The 17,995-nt window shown below is 44.9% G+C and overlaps 2 protein-coding genes across 3 annotated transcripts; both read left to right on the forward strand.

Annotated features, from left to right (window-relative positions):
- Positions 1-3,134: 3,134 nt before the first annotated feature.
- LOC130122019 (molybdopterin synthase sulfur carrier subunit) lies at positions 3,135-7,512 on the forward strand. The gene is made up of 3 exons (XM_056291034.1): positions 3,135-3,239; positions 5,441-5,562; positions 7,376-7,512. Exons 1-3 carry the CDS (start codon positions 3,228-3,230, stop codon positions 7,503-7,505), a joined length of 264 nt encoding a protein of 87 aa, XP_056147009.1. The 5' UTR covers positions 3,135-3,227; the 3' UTR covers positions 7,506-7,512.
- Positions 7,513-8,202: 690 nt separating this feature from the next.
- On the forward strand, positions 8,203-17,951 carry LOC130122018 (molybdopterin synthase catalytic subunit). Of its 2 annotated transcripts, none has more exons than XM_056291032.1 (5): positions 8,203-8,320; positions 9,947-10,100; positions 12,665-12,788; positions 15,942-16,056; positions 17,805-17,951. In XM_056291032.1, exons 1-4 carry the CDS (start codon positions 8,203-8,205, stop codon positions 16,020-16,022), a joined length of 477 nt encoding a protein of 158 aa, XP_056147007.1. In that variant the 3' UTR covers positions 16,023-16,056; positions 17,805-17,951. The 2 variants fall into 2 exon arrangements, with proteins under 2 accessions (XP_056147007.1, XP_056147008.1); XM_056291033.1 differs by lacking the exon at positions 17,805-17,951 and adding an exon at positions 17,537-17,767.
- Positions 17,952-17,995: the final 44 nt, after the last annotated feature.

The following is a 17,995-nucleotide window of genomic DNA, read 5'->3' on the forward strand; positions in this document are numbered from 1 at the left end:
CGGTCAGCTGACCGCGCGTCATCCTGCGCCATGTGACCTGATCGCACGTGACGACGGGAAAAGCGCTGAATTGTTTGATTTGTGTGCTGGAACACACGGGACAGGCGGGGAGGGGCGGGGGCCCGGGACAGAAGAAAGTAAAACTGAGCAGAACAGGACAGGGTAGGACACAATAGAACAAAACAGAACGCAAGAGAAGAGAGTAGAACTAAGCAGAACAGGACACAGAACAGAACAGCAGCATAGAGACGAATAGGACAAAACCGAACCGAACCGAACTGCACAGAAAAATATCAGAACAGAACAGAATAGAAGTATAACATGGGCGTTGTGCTGCAGAATTTATTTATCTATTTATTCCTTTTGTAGTCTTTACTTTAGATTAAAATGCAATAATGGCTGATGCATTGACTGCGTTTCCTTTGGCCTCTGAAATATAAACGAAGACTGCAACATTGTAATGCTGTCGTGCTGTGCAGCAGCATTTCTGGGACAAACGGCACATAAAGGGCTGCACGAGAAACTATCTTCTTCCTCAGTTCTCAAGCTTGCAATTTAAAACAAAACGCCAACATGTTATGTTATCACTAGTTTACAATTAGTAAACTGTTGATATCATTGATACTGCTACTACTGACCACTACCTCCCAGTGAGACGCTCCTGACCAGGTGATGGTCACTGGACTGGGGCCCTTGTCGGGTTTTGTTGGTGCTGCGCTAGTGCAGTATTGAGAGGGTGTTATGTGCACCATGCTTGTTGATATATTTTGTTCTTATTTTATCTTTTATTTCTGTTTTACTTGTTTCTATTTGCTTAAATTTTCTTACCTTTGATCTTGTTAGTTTTTAGCTACTAGAGCGTGCGTTTCTGTAATAAAACCCAATTTCCCCTCGGGGATGAATAAAGTATTCTGATTCTGATTCTGATACTACTACTAGTCCCGGCTGCTCCCGTTAGGGGGCGCCACAGCGGAACATCTCTTTCCATCTCTTCCTGTCCTCTGCGTCTTCCTCTGTCCCACCAGCCACCTGCATGTCCTCCCTCACCACATCCATAAACCTCCTCTTTTGCCTTCCTCTTCTCCTCTTCCCTGGCAGCTCCATATTCAGCATCCTTCTCCCAGTATACCCAGCATCTCTCCTCCACACATGTCCAAACCATCTCAATCTTGTCTCTCTTGCTTTGTCTCCAAACCGTCCAACCTGAGCTGTCCCTCTAATATACTCGTTCCTAATCCTGTCCTTCTTCATCACTCCCAATGAAAATCTTATCTTCTTCAACTCTGCCACCTCCAGCTCCACCTCCTGTCTATTCGTCAGTGCCACTGTCTCCAGACCATACAACATAGCTGGTCTATACTTTTGCTGTACTTCCTCATTCCACCACCAAGTCTCCTTGTCTTCCTTCCTCTGCCCTGATGACACACCAAGTACCTTCCTAGCGGTCTCCCTCACTATTTCTGCAGCGGTTGTCCAACTCTTCACTGCCACCCAGTGCCTGTCTTAACTCCTCCCCGAACCCCACGCAACAGTCTTCCCTCTTCAACTTCCACCATTTGCTCTGCCTTGACTCGCTTCCTCTTCTTGGTCTCCAAAGTCCTCCTACAGACCACCATCCGATGCTGCCTAGCTACGTTCTCCCCTGTCAACACCTTGCAGTCTCCAACCCCTTTCACCGAAATGACCAGTTTCATGGCCTTGTGTACTATTCACAGAGGGTTGGGGAATAGTTGCAATCACAGCATTGTAAGATGGCGACAGATGTACTCTTACCCCCCCCCCCCGGGTCAGGAATGGTCGTTCCCTCTTAACATAGATGGCCTCTTTGACTCCCCAACCCACTGTGAATAGTACACATGGCCATCAAAACCCTACTAAATGGCCACACTCCTGAGGCAAATGTGTAATCTATGATATTGGGCTACACAAATAAAATTGACTTGACTTGACTTGACTCACATTTGATCATGAAACTGGTCGTTGGTTTCGGTCGTTACGTCACTGTATTGTTTATAAGGGTGGGGTACCTGCAGTCACTGTATTGTTTATAAGGGTGGGGTACCTGCAGTCACTGTATTGTTTATAAGGGTGGGGGTACCTGCAGTCACTGTATTGTTTATAAGGGTGGGGGGTACCTGCAGCCACTGTATTGTTTATAAGGGTGGGGTACCTGCAGTCACTGTATTGTTTATAAGGGTGGGGGTACCTGCAGTCACTGTATTGTTTATAAGGGTGGGGGTACCTGCAGTCACTGTATTGTTTATAAGGGTGGGGGTACCTGCAGTCACTGTATTGTTTATAAGGGTGGGGTACCTGCAGTCACTGTATTGTTTATAAGGGTGGTGTATCTGCAGTCACGGTATTGTTTATAAGGGTGGGGGTACCTGCAGCACACAGCCATATTTCCCCCCCCCCAAAAAAACACGTGCAAAACTTTTTCATGTTGTCATTGGAAATGTATATAGCAATACAGAAATCACAACAATTATTTCAGCTTGTTTTCCTAAACCCCCAAATTCATTTCTTTTGTTGTTGTTGTTGTTAAATTGCAGGGTGTTAGACTTTAGATGTCAGTGTATTGTGTATGTAAATGTTGTGACGTTTTCACCATGTTGTGTTGTGTCATCTGTGTTCGTGTCTGTGTATTTGTGTCCTACAGTGGGTTTTCTGTAGCGTGGTTAATGGGTGAGTCAGGAGGGGGGGAAGGGAGTTGACATGGGGGGGGTTAATAAGGTAATAACTGTAAACGACACAGTGTATGTGGATTTGTTTTCTTTTGCAATTACAGAATATAAATGTATGCTTCTTTTTATTTTACGGTTACCCCTATTGTTAATTGTTGTTACTACAGTGGCCCCATTCACAAGGTTTTGCTGCATGATTCATTGATTTGGTTAATTATTCAAATTATTAACTATTGACCAATTGTTCACAAATATTAAACTGTTGATTTATTGTCTGTTTGCGTTATTGTGATTAGCAGCCGATAAGACTTAAGCGCAGTGGCGACATCGCTCAAGACTCTGCCTCCCCTTGCCTTCGAGTCGCTAGTTCATCCTCCAGGCCAGCAGGTGGCGGTAACACGCTCCGTTTGGATTTTAAACGGTTTGCAATATAAAAAAGTAGACGAAGAAGAAAAGTCGAAAAAAAGAGAAGAGTCGAAAAGCTGAAGTGAGGATGACTACTCGGTTTTCTCGGTGAGGGTCGCGGCTTGAACGGATTTCTTCATGAACGTCCAGGTGAGAGAGAGAGGGGGAGGGGGAGCGGGAGAGAGGGGGGGGAGCGGGAGAGAGAGAGAGAGAGAGGCGGGGGGTGAGAGCGGGAGAGAGAGAGAGCTGTTTATCCCCAATGGAGGAAGTATGTTTGTGTGTCTGAATTCATTTGCATCACAGTTATGTTATTAAATTGATTTTAGCAGCACAGCATGAAAGTGGGAGAGTTCGATTGATAGAGAGAGAGAGAGAGAGAGAGAGAGAGAGAGAGAGAGAGAGAGAGAGAGAGAGAGAGAGAGAGAGAGAGAGCGGGGGAGAGAGAGAGAGAGAGAGAGAGAGGGAGGGAGGGAGGGAGGAGAGAGCGGGAGAGAGAGAGAGAGAGAGAGAGAGAGAGAGAGAGAGAGAGAGAGAGAGAGAGAGAGAGAGCGGGAGGGAGAGAGAGAGAGAGCGGGAGAGAGAGAGGGAGGGAGAGAGAGAGACAGCGGGAGAGAGAGAGAGAGAGAGAGAGAGAGAGAGAGAGAGAGAGAGAGAGCGAGGGAGGGAGAGAGGGAGAGAGAGAGAGGGAGGGAGAGAGAGAGGGAGAGACAGCGGGAGAGAGAGAGAGGGAGAGAGAGAGAGCGGGGGGGGGGGGGGAGAGCGAGAGAGAGAGAGAGAGAGAGAGAGAGAGAGAGAGAGAGAGAGAGAGGAGAGAGAGAATAGGCCAATGAATATTGAAAGCCTCAAATCAAATACTCCACGTTCCAACAAATTCGCGGCTACCACCGCAGCCGGGACGCGAACCCGCGTCTCCCGCAGCCATGACGCGAACCCGGGTCTTCCGCACCGCGGGCGACTCCCTTGACCAGCGGATTAAAGGGTTCCAGCCGTTAGCGCAGGGCTAGCGAGTCTACTCATCCGCGATCGTTAAAAAGGGTTGGGCGCTTTAGTTGACTGGTTAGCGCAGTCGCCCGTGGTGCGGGAGACCCGGGTTCGCGTCTTGGCCGCGGCGGTTCCCGGCTGCCCCCCTACATTGGTGTCAGAAGTGGGATGGCGAGACCGTGAGGTCATCGGAAGCGCGTGCGCCCAGAGGCGCGAGGGAGCTGGTATGCGCGCCTCGCGAAGGAGGGGGGTAGTGTACCGCCCATGAATGACTAGGCTCGCTTGGCCTTGGCCCTTTAGTCGACTGGTTAACGTAGTCGCCCGTGGTGCGGGAGACCCGGGTTCGCGTCCCGGCTGCGGCGGTTCCCGACGGCCCCCCCCCCAAATTCGTTACGTTAGTCTGTGTGACTAACGGGTGACCCTCCGTCTCTACGAGTTATTGAAGATGCATCAAGATGATAATCCTATTTTTAGATAGAACCTTAAGAAGTGAGGACCACCCAAAATGTCCTCACGCTTCAAACATGTCCTCACTCTGATCGTTAAAAAGTCATACCGGTGGTGGTCTATTCCGTTGCCTACCAACACGAGGATCGTCGGTTCGAATCCCAGTGTCACCTCCGGCTCGGTCGGGCGTCCCTACAGACACAATTGGCCGTGTCTGCGGGTGGGAAGCCGGTTGTGGGTATGTGTCCTGGTCGCTGCACTAGCGCCTCCTCTGGTCGGTCGGGGCGCCTGTTTGGGGGGGGGGACTGGGGGGAACAGCGTGATCCTCCCATACGCTACATCCCCCTGGTGAAACTCCTCACTTTCAGGTGAAAAGAAGCGGCTGGTGACCTCCACATGTATGGGAGGAGGCCTGTGGTAGTCTGCAGCCCTCCTCGGATCAGCAGAGGAGGTGGGGCAGACAGGGCGGAAAATAGGGTAATTGGCCGGGTACAATTAAAGAGAAAAAGGGGAAAAGCCAGGAAAAGAAATGTCATGTTGGTCCTCAGAAAGTTAGAAGCACAAGAACAAACACATACACGCATACACAAGTTTATCTCCATTATCAGCCATAGCTTTTGTACAGCTTGGTTCATAATGAGCTAATTAGCTATATATATTATATATATATATATATATATGTGTGTGTGTGTGTGTGTGTGTGTGTGTAAAATGGGCCCTGGATGAGCATGTTTCATCTGAGTAAAGTTGAACTAAATTCTTTAAATTGAAATGTATATTTTAAAAATGTATTATTATTATTATTATGATTGTGTTTGTGTGTGTGTATGAACATGTTTGGTGATGTGTGTAATGTGCATGCTTTGTGTGTGTGTGTGTGTGTGTGTGTGGGTGTGTGTGTGTGTGTGTGTTCACTGTGCCAGGTAAACGTGCTGTACTTTGCTAAGAGTGCGGAGCTAGCCGGTGTGAAGTCGGAGCGTCTCACCGTGCCGCACCAGATCGTCAGCCGCCAGCTGTGGCAGGAGATCGTCAGAGCACGCCCCAGGTACCGCTAACCCGCTAACCCGATCAACCGCTAACCCGCTAACCTGATTACCCAGTAACCCGCTAACCCGCTAATCCGATAACCTGATCACCCGATAACCTGCTAACCCGCTAATCTGCTAACCCCACTTACCTGATTACCCACTAACCCGATTACCCGCTAACTCGCTAACCTGCTAACCCGATAACCCGCTAATCCAATCACCCGATAACCCGCTAATCCAATCACCCGATAACCCGATAACCTGCTAACCCGATTAACCACTAACCTGATAACTCGCTAACCTGATTACCCACTAACCCGCTAACCCGCCAATCCGATAACCCTATCACCCGATAACCTGCTAACCTGCTAACCCGCTAACCAGGACTGCGGCTGCTCTTCTACTAACGTAATCATCATGTTTAGAGGGGAACGCTTTTGGAGTCCAACCCCCCCCCCCAAATGTGGTGATATTAGCATACTAATGATTTATTAGAATTTTAAGAAATTATTAATTTAATGTATATTATTAATTTTCCTATTGAAATTCTTGTACGTTAATTGTTTCGTGTTTACTAACTTTATGTTTGTTTTTCATGTATTGATTACTTCATTTAGGTAGTAATATTAGCGGGTTATTTATTCATCGGTGGTGATATTAGCGTACTAATAATTATTAATTTCTCAGTAAATATTGATGTAGTCGTGTATTTCGATTTATGAGTTTCTTGTTTCCTAATTTTCTGTTTATTAGTTGTTTCTTTTTTATTAATATCATCTTTTTCTGTTTCGTATTTCTTATTTATTTTCTGCGTTAGCTATTAAAATTAGCATGTTGTTTTTCACTGGGAGTGACATTGCCATATCAATGACTTAAAAAATCATTAGCAGCAATGTTTACATTTAGATATTTTATTCATAATAATATTAGCTGGTGTAGTGTTCAGTAGGGGGGCTATTGGCATACAAATGATTTATTAATTTGTTGGCAGTAGTGTTTACGCTGAAATAGTTAATTATTCCTAATGTTAACTAGCTACCTGTTAACTTATAGATATAACTTCAGCATTCTATGTGTTTATATACCTTGATATTAGCAGAGTAGTGGTTATTAATTTCAAATTATTTATTGGAACTGGGTGTACTAATAGTTAATTACTTCCATTAGCTCGCTAAACGTAGATTAGAAATAGTCTCAATCAGCAAATAGCTTTTTAATAGTAAAGTGAGCATACCGCTAGTTAATTAGTCGTTATGTTGGCATACTAATGATTTATCAGTAGCCGGTAAAATTAATAGATCTAATATTGGTAAACATAGTAATGCTTGCATAGAGTAAATAATACAGTTACCATGCTTGTTTTCTGTTATTAGTAGTGTTCCTAACATGCTAATGGTTTAATAGCATTTGTATCATCACCTGCATCATTTATATCTTCATAAGTATTATCATTAGCATGCTAATATCTCATTAGCAGTAACACTAGCACATCTATATAGCTCAAGTACCATTGTTCATAGTATCATCATGTTTACATGGCATAAGACGTAATTCTAGCATATTTATGGTTTCTAAGTACTATTGTTCATAGCAGTAACGTGGTAATGCCTCATTAGTAGTAATGCCAGCGTGTGTGTACTTCACCAGCAGCATTAGCAGTAATGCTAGTATACCTTTCATTTATAAGTACCAATGATGGTAGCATCAGCGTGCTGACATCTCATTAATACTAGCAGTAATGCTAGCATACCTATATACCACTGTTAGCATGCAGTAGTTAGCAGGAGCGGAAGTGAGCGCTCTCCTTCCTCGTGCATGTCTCCCGCCCAGCCTCGGTGTGCTTCAGGGTCAGGTGGTTTTAGCAGTGCGGCAGCAGTACGTCGCCATTGACAGTGAGCAGCCAATCATACTCCAGGACGGCGACGAGGTTGCCGTGGTCCCGCCCCTCAGCGGAGGATAAGAACCAAAGCAACCTGAATCCTCAAAGGTATTATAAGTTCTTCACACACTACTACTACTGCTACTACTGCTACTGCTACTACTACCAGTACTATACACCTACTACTACTACTATAACACCACTTCTGTCATGACTTCCACTACTATTACTGATTCTGTTATTGGGGTCATGCTGCTATACTTTTATCTGCAACTGCTATTGCTACTAATATTATTTCTACCATTCTGCTACTACTGTAATTCTACTACTATTACTGCTACTAGTACTACTATTATAACACCACACTACCACTGTAATTACAGTAACTACTGTCATCACTACTTGTGGTAGTATTATCAGTATCCCTGTCAGCTACCAAAATATTTATTTCTACTATTATTATAACTAATACTGTTATTATTACTGTCATTTCTAGTATTTCCACTACAACTACCCATAACTAGCTGGTAATAGTAGTTCCCCTAATTATAACATTACTAGTATTACTAGCTGTAGTATTAGCAGGAGTAGGCAGGAGTTGTCTAATTGAGGGACAGATGGAGCAGTTTTTCTCTCCAGCGCCAGTAAAGAGAAAGGAGGGGGGGGGAGAGACTAAAGGGAGGTGAAGCACGGGAGTGGAAAGAGGACAGTGAGGTGGTAACAGGGGAGTGAATATAAGCTGTTTTGAACTGATACACTCCTTTGTCTTAAAATAGAGATGGAAGGAGAGGAGGCGAAGAAAGAGGAGGTGAAGCTGACCGCTGAGCAACTCCGCGTGGAGGAGATTATCCAGTTTGTCAGCAGCGCCTCCTGTGGAGCCACAGCAGTATTTCTAGGTGAGAACCCCTAGTACACCGAGTACTTTACTCTGTACAAGGACGAGTCATGATAAATAATAATAATACATTTATAGAGCACTTTTCAGAGTACTCAAAGATGCTTTACATAAGTTAATATTAACATAAAAGCGACACGCCAAAAACATGAAACACACAATCACACATTAATGTCCACACAGTCCCAGAGTTATTCAGAAGGACAATGTGGCCTCTAGATTTGATCAGGGTTCGTAGACGGTGGATGATTGACAGTTGAGACGAGGCGTGGTGGTGGGTGTGAACATGATTGACAGCCACGAGAATTGTCCAATCACATTAGATCAAAAAAACGTTAAAACAATACCAATTCGCTGTGTCTGGGGCAGCACAGAACTGCGCCCCCTGGAAAACCTGAAGAAACCAATCAGACTGCAGCCTCAGGTCACCTGCTCCTCACAAGTTTGAGGGCTTACATAAGGTATGGTTTGGCCGGCGCCTCTCACCCAGGAAGTATATGTATTCAGACAGGAAGTGTATGTATTCAGACAGGAAGTATATGTATTCAGACAGGAAATGTATGTATTCAGATAGGAAGTATATGTATTCAGACAGGAAGTGTATGTATTCAGACAGGAAGTATATGTATTCAGACAGGAAGTATATGTATTCAGATAGGAAGTATATGTATTCAGACAGGAAGTGTATGTATTCAGACAGGAAGTGTATGTATTCAGACAGGAAGTGTATGTATTCAGACAGGAAGTATATGTATTCAGACAGGAAATGTATGTATTCAGATAGGAAGTATATGTATTCAGACAGGAAGTGTATGTATTCAGACAGGAAGTATATGTATTCAGACAGGAAGTATATGTATTCAGACAGGAAGTATATGTATTCAGATAGGAAGTATATGTATTCAGACAGGAAATGTATGTATTCAGATAGGAAGTATATGTATTCAGACAGGAAGTGTATGTATTCAGACAGGAAGTATATGTATTCAGACAGGAAGTATATGTATTCAGATAGGAAGTATATGTATTCAGACAGGAAATGTATGTATTCAGATAGGAAGTATATGTATTCAGACAGGAAGTGTATGTATTCAGACAGGAAGTATATGTATTCAGACAGAAATCAACCAAATACCATTTGAACCAATATTTAATGGCTGCTGACAGGCGCTCACAGACTGAAGACACCTTTATTTCATCATTATTTGCGTTATACAACTACATTATATTTAACGTGTTTAAGTAGATTTTCATCTCTTGATATTTGAAGGGGGCGGCGCCCCAGCGCCCTCTACTGGCCAGCCGCCACTGACATGAAGTGATTTTTATGCGTAATCCTTCTTGCAGATAGACAGAGATAAGGTTAAAAATCAGCAAATCTTCCCTTTAATTCAAGAATTTACTTTGAAAATGTACATGTACTTTATTTATGTGAGTATACCAATTAATTATCTACAAGTTGTTGCTGTTTATAAGTACAAATACTTTATTCTCGTAGTATACCACTGAGATACACAAATGTGTTATCATTCAGAGTACAGACACTTTACAAGTAGTCTACAAGTACATCTTGTTTATAGTACGTGTGTGTGTGTGTGTGTGTTTGTGTGTGTGTGTGTGTGTACAGGGACCACCCGGGACAACTTTGAGGGCAGGAAGGTGATTGGTTTAGAGTATGAGGCTTATGAGCCCATGGCCCAGTCACAGTTGGCCACCATCTGCCGTGACATCAGAGCCCGCTGGCCAATCGTATTGCACATCTGCATTCACCACCGGCTGGGGTACTTATGTACTAATACACACAAAAACACTCGCAAATAAACACACATATTTGCATACATATACAAATACTTATACTTATTATACTTATTTAAAAAAAATAAAAGTAAAAATTTAAAAAAATTAAAAATATGACATAATATATAATCTATATAATATATAAAAATATATACATATAGACATACATAGCTAGCCAGACAGACAGACAGACAGACAGATAGTACTTATTTAAATACTGAAAGAAATAGTACTTATATAAATACTGACTAAAGAAATATGACAATCCCATATAAAAACAAAGAGAGGAATATACATGGGTAGAAATGCTGAACTATGTAGCTGTACAGAAATACTGTTATATATAATTACTTGAACAAATCCCAGAAATTTGAATCAGTTCATCTGGACAAAAAGTTTCGAGGGACAAACGTTTCATCATCATCTTCGTCAGTCTCAGCTGACTGCTGGTATCCCCACCCTTATAAACAATACAGCTGCATAACCACCAAAACCGGTGATCTAAAACCGGATTCATATGCAAACTCCTGTGACCATCAACTAAAGTAACACTGGCCATGTGTACTATTCACAGAGGATTAGGGAATAGCTGCAATCACAGTGTTGTAAAATGGTGACGGATGTAATCGTAGTACTCTTAGCCCCCCTATCCTCCATTCAGGGAGGGTCATTCCCTGACTCCCCGTTCAAACCAGCGTTCCTCCCTATCAAGGATGTGCCCCTCTTCATCCTTGAAAGAGTGGCCACTGGCCCGTTGTTGGGTGTACACCGTGGAGTCCTGGCCCGGTGAGGTAGCTCGTCTGTGTCGTGACATCCTCTTCGCCCGAGTTTGTTTGGTTTCCCTGATGATGGGCGGCACGGTGGCCTGGTGGTTAGGGCTGTCGCCTCACAGCAAGAAGGTCCTGGGTTTGAACCCCAAGGTCGTCCAACCTTGGGGATCATCCCAGGTCGTCCTCTGTGTGGACTTTGCATGTTCTCCCCGTGTCTGCAGTGGGTTTCCTCTGGGTGCTCTCGTTTCCCCCACCATCAAAAAGGAACATGCATGTTAGGGTTAATACTCCTGTCTGTGCCCCTGAGCAAGGCAATGGGAAAAGAACTGGAATTGGTCCCCGGGCGCAGCATGGAGGCGGCAGCCCACTGCTGCCAGCTACACAGATCACAGACAGGATGGGTTGATTTGCAGTAACTGAAATTCCCCAAGGGAATTGATAAAGGAAATGTAATTCTTAATTTCAATAAATGTACAAGTCAGGGCAATCCTCTCGCCAATCAACAGCGTGCACTATATTGCTCTGTTTGTGTGGGAGGACCCGAGCCTTGGGGTGGACCGTTGAGATATGTATTTTCCAAACACCACGTCTTGGTTGCTTTCAAACCCCAAGACACGCTGCGCCAGAAATGGTCCACCCCAAGGATCGGGCCACCTGATGACTGGATTTCCATAATGCAACCAATGTGGAACACTCCAAGCATCCCTTGGAATGCTAACAACAAGCTATTGACACATGAGCAGTATTAGCAAATTTATATTGACCATCAGCTCTGCAAGGAGGCGCTAGTGCAGCGACCAGGACACATCCGGCTTCCCATCCGAAGACACGTCAATTGTGTCTGCCGAGGTAACACGGGGATTCGAACTGCTGGTAGGCAACAGAATAGACCCCTATGCTACCCGGACGCCAGAGCTTTCCATCCCCTCATACGTTGGCTGTTTTCCGCTGTCATGGAGTTTTCCCCTTTAGTCTTTTTTCTCTTTTGGGCCTTGTTGTTTGTGACACCTCCGTTGTGTCTACGGGTAAGGTGTACCAATGGTCCTCCAAGCTGGCCTCTCACTGAGCAAACGGGGCTTCCGTAAACAGCAGCAGCTTAAGCTCATGAGTACAAAACACCTTTTCCTCGTTGACTAGCAAGCCCTGCTGGTCTAACGGTCTGAACGTGGCGGTAAACATGGCACCACTCTTCATGACAGGGAGATCTATGCACTATGTTCAACAACTCCTCCCACCCATACGACCACATAGGTCGTTTGTCCTCTAATACGACCCACAGGAGCGTTTCCTAAATTAGCGCCCCCTACCGGCGACAGAAGATATGCCACAAGTAGCTTAAAAGGTAACTGGGTCGCATCGCAATAAGCTGCTTGTACAAATGACCTATGGGGAGGTTTTTTGGTGGAGGACAGTCTCCTATGTTGAATAAACTAGCGTACTTTAAATCTAAGAAACGTTTTCCATCTTGATCTACTGTGGATGTACATAATTTAAAACACATTTAATAAATATGTATATTTTTTTAATATCTTATTTTTAGCCAAACAAATTGCTTTGTGGTCCTTTTAAAGCTTTTATTTATTGAATTTCTTTTATTTAAGTTATAATCATTGTATATATAACATGTCATGTATTGTTTTATAATAATGTTTGTTTGATATGTTTACGGAACAATACTTCCCTGTGGTCTGAGTGGTCGGTAGAGTAGAAAAGCGCTATATAAATGCAGTCCAAATGCAGTCCTGTTCACCACCAGTACCTTGTCCCCACCCTCACAGGTGGGTCGCCGTTGGTGAGGCCAGCGTCGCCATAGCAATCTCTTCCCCCCACCGGGCCGATGCCCTGGAGGCAGTGGAGTACTGCATCAATACTCTGAAAGCTATTGTGCCCATCTGGAAGAAGGTACTGTTGATGCTATAACTAGTACTGCTCATCTAGTACTACTGCTTTGACTATTAGAAGTACCGCTGCTAATGTTACAGTTGCTGCCACTACCCACATCTGCTACTACTTCCACTACTACTACTGCTATTACCATTATTGCTACTACTAGAACTACAGTTGTTACCACTAGTCCTACTGTTAGTGCTACTGCTACTATTACAACCAGTACTAGTGTCACTAGTACTACTACTACTACTGAAACCTCTACTATTTACTACTACTATTACTGCACTACTACTACTTCTACTACTACAAGTCTTACTGCTATCATAATACTACAACTGTTATTACATCTACTACATGTAATTGCAGTAGTAGAATTTAATATTTTAGCTTTATCTTTGCTGTTCCTAGGACTGCACTCTTCTAGAAAAATACCTCAGCTGTTGCTCCTGGAATCTGCTGTAGCCTCTCTCCCAGTTAGGGGGTTACAGCTCTTAGTGCTCCAATTACCACTGGGACTACTGTGGATTTCACCTTCCACATCCAGTCTAGTTCTTCCTTCAGCCCTTGGTATCTCTCTAGCTTCTCATGCTCATTCTTCCTGATGTTGCCATCGCTCAGGATTGCTAAATTGATCACTACTGCTGTCTTCTGTTACTTGTTGACCACCACAATGTCTGGTTGGTTAGCCAGCACCTGCTTGTCAGTCTGGAATTTGAAGTCCCACAGGATCTTAGCTGTGCCATTCTCAACTACCTTTGGCGGTTTCTCCCATTTGGACTTGGGGACTTCCAGTCTGTGTTCAGTACAGAAGTTCCTGTAAACTATCCGAGCCACTTGGTAATGCCTTTCAGTGTCCACTTTCCCAGCTAGTATCTTACAACTTGCTACAAAGTGCTGGACTGTCTCAGGGGCGTCTTTGCACAGCCTGCATCTGGGATCTTGTCTGGTGTGGTAGACCCCTGCCTCAACCGATCTGGTGCAGAGTGCCTATTCTTTTGCTGTTATGATCAGAGCCTCTGTGCTGTCCCTCAGTCCAGCCTTTTCTATCCACTGGTAGGATTTCTCCATATCAGCCACATCTTCTATCTGCCACTGGTACATCCCATGGAGAGGGTTAGTCCTCCATGATACCTCCTCTTCTTCCTCCCCACTCTCTGTTTTCTGCTGTCTGAGGTACTCACTAAGTGGTTCGTTCTGGGGGCTCCTCTTTCTGATGTACTCATGGATGTTCCTTGTTTCATCGTGGATAGTGGCTCTGACACGCACTAACCCTTGGCTCCCATCTGTTTTGCTTATCATACAGTCTCAGGTTGCTGGACTTCAGGTGGAACCCTCTGTGCATTGTGAGGAGTTTCCATGTCCTGATATCTGTGGCCTTTATCTCCTGTTCTGGCCAGCTTATTATTCCAGCTGGGTATCTGATGACTGGTAGGGCATATGTGTTGATGGCTTGGATCTTATTCTTCCCATTGAGCTGGCTCCTCAGGACCTGCCTCACTCTCTGGATATATTTGGCTGTAGCTGGCCTCCTTGCTGCCTCCTCATGGTTTCCATTTGCCTGTGCATTATTACAGGTATTTGTAACTGTCCTGTATGACTGTTATCCTGCCATCTGGTAATTCAACCTCTTCAGTGCTCACCACCTTTCCTCTTTTTGCCATCATTCGACCACACTTGTCCAGGCCTAATAACACTGTAGACTCTGTTAGGTGGATCAGCAAGTCAATGTCTCACTCATTCCTGACATACAGCTTGATGTCATCCATGTAGAGGAGGTGGCTGATGGTAACTACACTTCTGAACCTGTATCCATATCCACTCTCTGTGAAGATCTGACTGGGGGGGTTCAGGCTTGTGCAGAACAGCAGCGGGGATACTGCATCACCTTTGTATGTGCCACATTTCATGTTCACCTGTGTGATTGTCTTTGAGTTGGCCTCTAGTGTTGTTTTCCACTGCCGTATTGAGTTCTTGATGAAGGCTATTAGTGTCCTGTTGGCTTTGTATAGTGCCGAGAACTCTAGTAACCACGTGTGGGGCATTGAATCATGGGCTTTTTTTGTAGTCAACCCAGGCTGTGCTCAGGTTGGTCTGTCTGGTCTTAGAGTCTTGGGTGACTGCTCTATCAACCAGTAGCTGATGCTTTGACCCTCTGCTGTTGTTCCCAATTTCTTTCTGAGTTTCACTCATGTATTGACTCATGTGCCCATTCAGCTTAGCTGCTGTGATGCCTGACAGGATCTTCCATGTTATGGTTATGCTATGTCCCTGGGGAGTTGAGGTGTCGAGAGATGTAGTGCAATCCCACATTGACTGCATCATCCACTAACCTGTTTGCTCAGTAGGCAAACTGCAGGGGGTTGAGCAGGGGGGCCTGTGATTTCCTTCAGGTGGGCCAACACCAGCCTCTTGAAGGATTTCATGACCACAGACGTTAGGGCAATGGGCCTGTAGTCATTTAATCCTGTGATATGGGGTTTCTTGGGGACCGGTTGCTAGTGGAGCTCTTGAAGCAGGCCAGGACTTCACACAGCTCCAGTGATCTGTTGAAGATCAGTGTGAAAATGGGGGCCAGCTGGTCAGTACAGACTTTAAGACAGGAGGGTGACACTCCACCTGGGCCCGGTGCCTTCTGGGCTTTCTGTCTCTGGAAGAGCTGGTGCACGTCCTCCACACAGATCCTGAGTGTGGGTCGGTGGGGAAGGGAGAGGGGCTAGCAGGGAGTGCAATTGGTTGTGTGTTGTCGCTGGAGAGGGTGAGGGGTATAAAAGTTTGCTTATCAAACCTGGAGTAAAACCCATAGTGGTAATAACAGTGATATTATATGTAGTAGTGCTCATAGTAGTCATCGTAGTTGTAACATTAGTATGAGCGGTGATATAGTATATTTAGTAGCAGTGATGGTAGTAGTAACAGCAGTAGTATCCATAGTAGAGGCAGCAACAGTAGTTATGGAAATTACAGAAGTAGTAACGGTAGTAATACTTGTAGCATAAACGCCAGTGGTAGATGTAGTAGTAAGAGTAGTCGTAACGGTAGTAGTCATCATTTTAATGGGAGCAGGAAGTGTATATAGCAGTACCTGCAATAGTATTTTTAGAGGATGTCGTATTTAGAGAACAAGTAGTCAGCCGTGTTTGTGATAACGAGCATGCACTTTCCCAGGAGGTGTATGAGGGGGAGGAGCCTCGCTGGAAAGAGAATGCCGAATGTGATTGGAGCAGCGCTAACAAGGCACACAGCTGAAGCCCCCCCCCCCACGAGGAAATGAATGCAGCAGGTGAGGTAATTAGCTTAGCGATTAGGTACTAATTGATAGTACCTAATGGGGTGTAACAGTACACGTATTCGTACCGAGAATGTTCGACATGGGTCTTTCGGTTCGGCGTGCATGTGTACCGAACGAATGCAGCGTTGCTTTAACCGCTGCATATGCGGAACCTTTTGTGTGTGCGGAACTTTAATTTAACACTCCAAGTTTCCCCCGGAGCAACTTTCGTAAAGGACCGGATGTAGTACGTTAGCCACCCCACCAAGCGTGTGCGCACCCACGGGGAGGTTGCTGGTAATTTGCTAAATTAAACCAGAGCTTGGAGATGCAGTACAGGTCAAATACAGTACATTTTCTAAATGCTGCACCTTAATGGATGTTTATTTTATTATTTATTTGAGAGAATATTTATATTAATTTCCTTTTAAGTAAATTTTACTTTTTTTATTGGGTTGCAGCAGTATTGACACTTGTTTTAATTTAAGAAAGACAGACATCCCCCTAGTTTGTTCTTTAAAAAAAGAAAGAAAGAAAAGCAGCCATTTTATGTTTTGTTTCTTTCCCCTCGCAGTACCGAAAACATATGGAACCATGAGTTCAAAACCAAGGCGCGTACCAAACCCTGATTTTTTGTGTGCTGTTACACCCCTAGTACCTAACTAGTTCTGGTAATGAGTCAGGTACCTTGTTAGTGTAACTGTTAGAGTATTCATAGAACTTGGAACTGTTGGTGCCATGCTAAGCTAAGCTAACTAGCTGCTTAGACCCAAATAATCACCTAACCGACAATTAACTGTGTTGGGCGACGCTACTGGTCTACAATAGCCCACATGTGACCAATCCCTCTTCTGATCAATTAACGAATTACGTCAATCCAATCAGTCAAACAGTTGTTGATTTACAGTTTCAGTTTGTTTTTTTTAGAAAACCTGTACAATGTCTGGCAGGCCGTCCCAGGTGCTTTCTGTGTGGAGTTTGCATGTTCTCCTCATGCCTGCGTGGGTTTCCTCCGGGTGCTCCGGTTTCCTCCCACAGTCCAAAGACATGTATATAGGAGTATTAACCCCTATATACATGTCTGTGATGGTGGGAGGATCCCGGAGCAACCGGCGGAAACCCACCGCGGACACGAGGAGAACATGCAAACTCCACACAGAGGACGACCCGGGACGACCCCCAAGGTTGGACTACCCCGGGGCTCGAACCCAGGACCTTCTTTCTGTGAGGCGACCGTGCTAACCGCTGCACCACCCATGTAAAACAATGAAGTCTGCATTTTTTTCCCCAGTAGTACCCCCACCCCCAACCTCTCTGGTTCACGTTGCCCTCACGGCAGGCCTCTTGTTCCACAGGGGACACTGAATGTAGCAAAGTAATGATGATCAGAGGAACAGACATGCAGCTCAGGTGAATCGGCTGTACTAAATTGTCCCGAGGTGTGAATGTGTGTGTGTGTGTTGGCCCTGTGATGGACTGGCGGCCTGTCCAGGGTGTCTCCCCGCCTGCTGCCCCATGTTTGCTGGGATAGGCCTGGATAAAGGATGGATGGAATACTGTGGAACTATGGATGGACTCCTGTCTGTGGCACCTGACCAAGGCGATGGGAAAGAAGAGCTGGAGTTGGTCCCTGGGCGCGACACTGCAGCGGCCCACAGCCACCCACTGTTAAATGCAGAGGAAGTGTTTCATTGTATGCCTGCTTGCAATGACAAATAAAGAATCCTCCTTTTCTTTGCTTCCTTCCTGTCACTTTGCAGGTTTTGGGGGATGAACCCCTCGCCACGTCCCTTGTCCAATCCCATATCAACCAGATGGTAACCGGGGGAGACCTTGAGAGGGAAGCAGAGCCAAAACAGTGTCTTTCATTAACAATTTTTTAGAATAAAAACATCCATTTGGTTTTGAAATGATTTTTTTCCCTTTGCCTTTTTTCTTGCTAGGCTAGCTG

Source organism: Lampris incognitus, chromosome 12 (assembly GCF_029633865.1).
Source record: "Lampris incognitus isolate fLamInc1 chromosome 12, fLamInc1.hap2, whole genome shotgun sequence".
Lineage (NCBI taxonomy): Eukaryota > Metazoa > Chordata > Actinopteri > Lampriformes > Lampridae > Lampris > Lampris incognitus.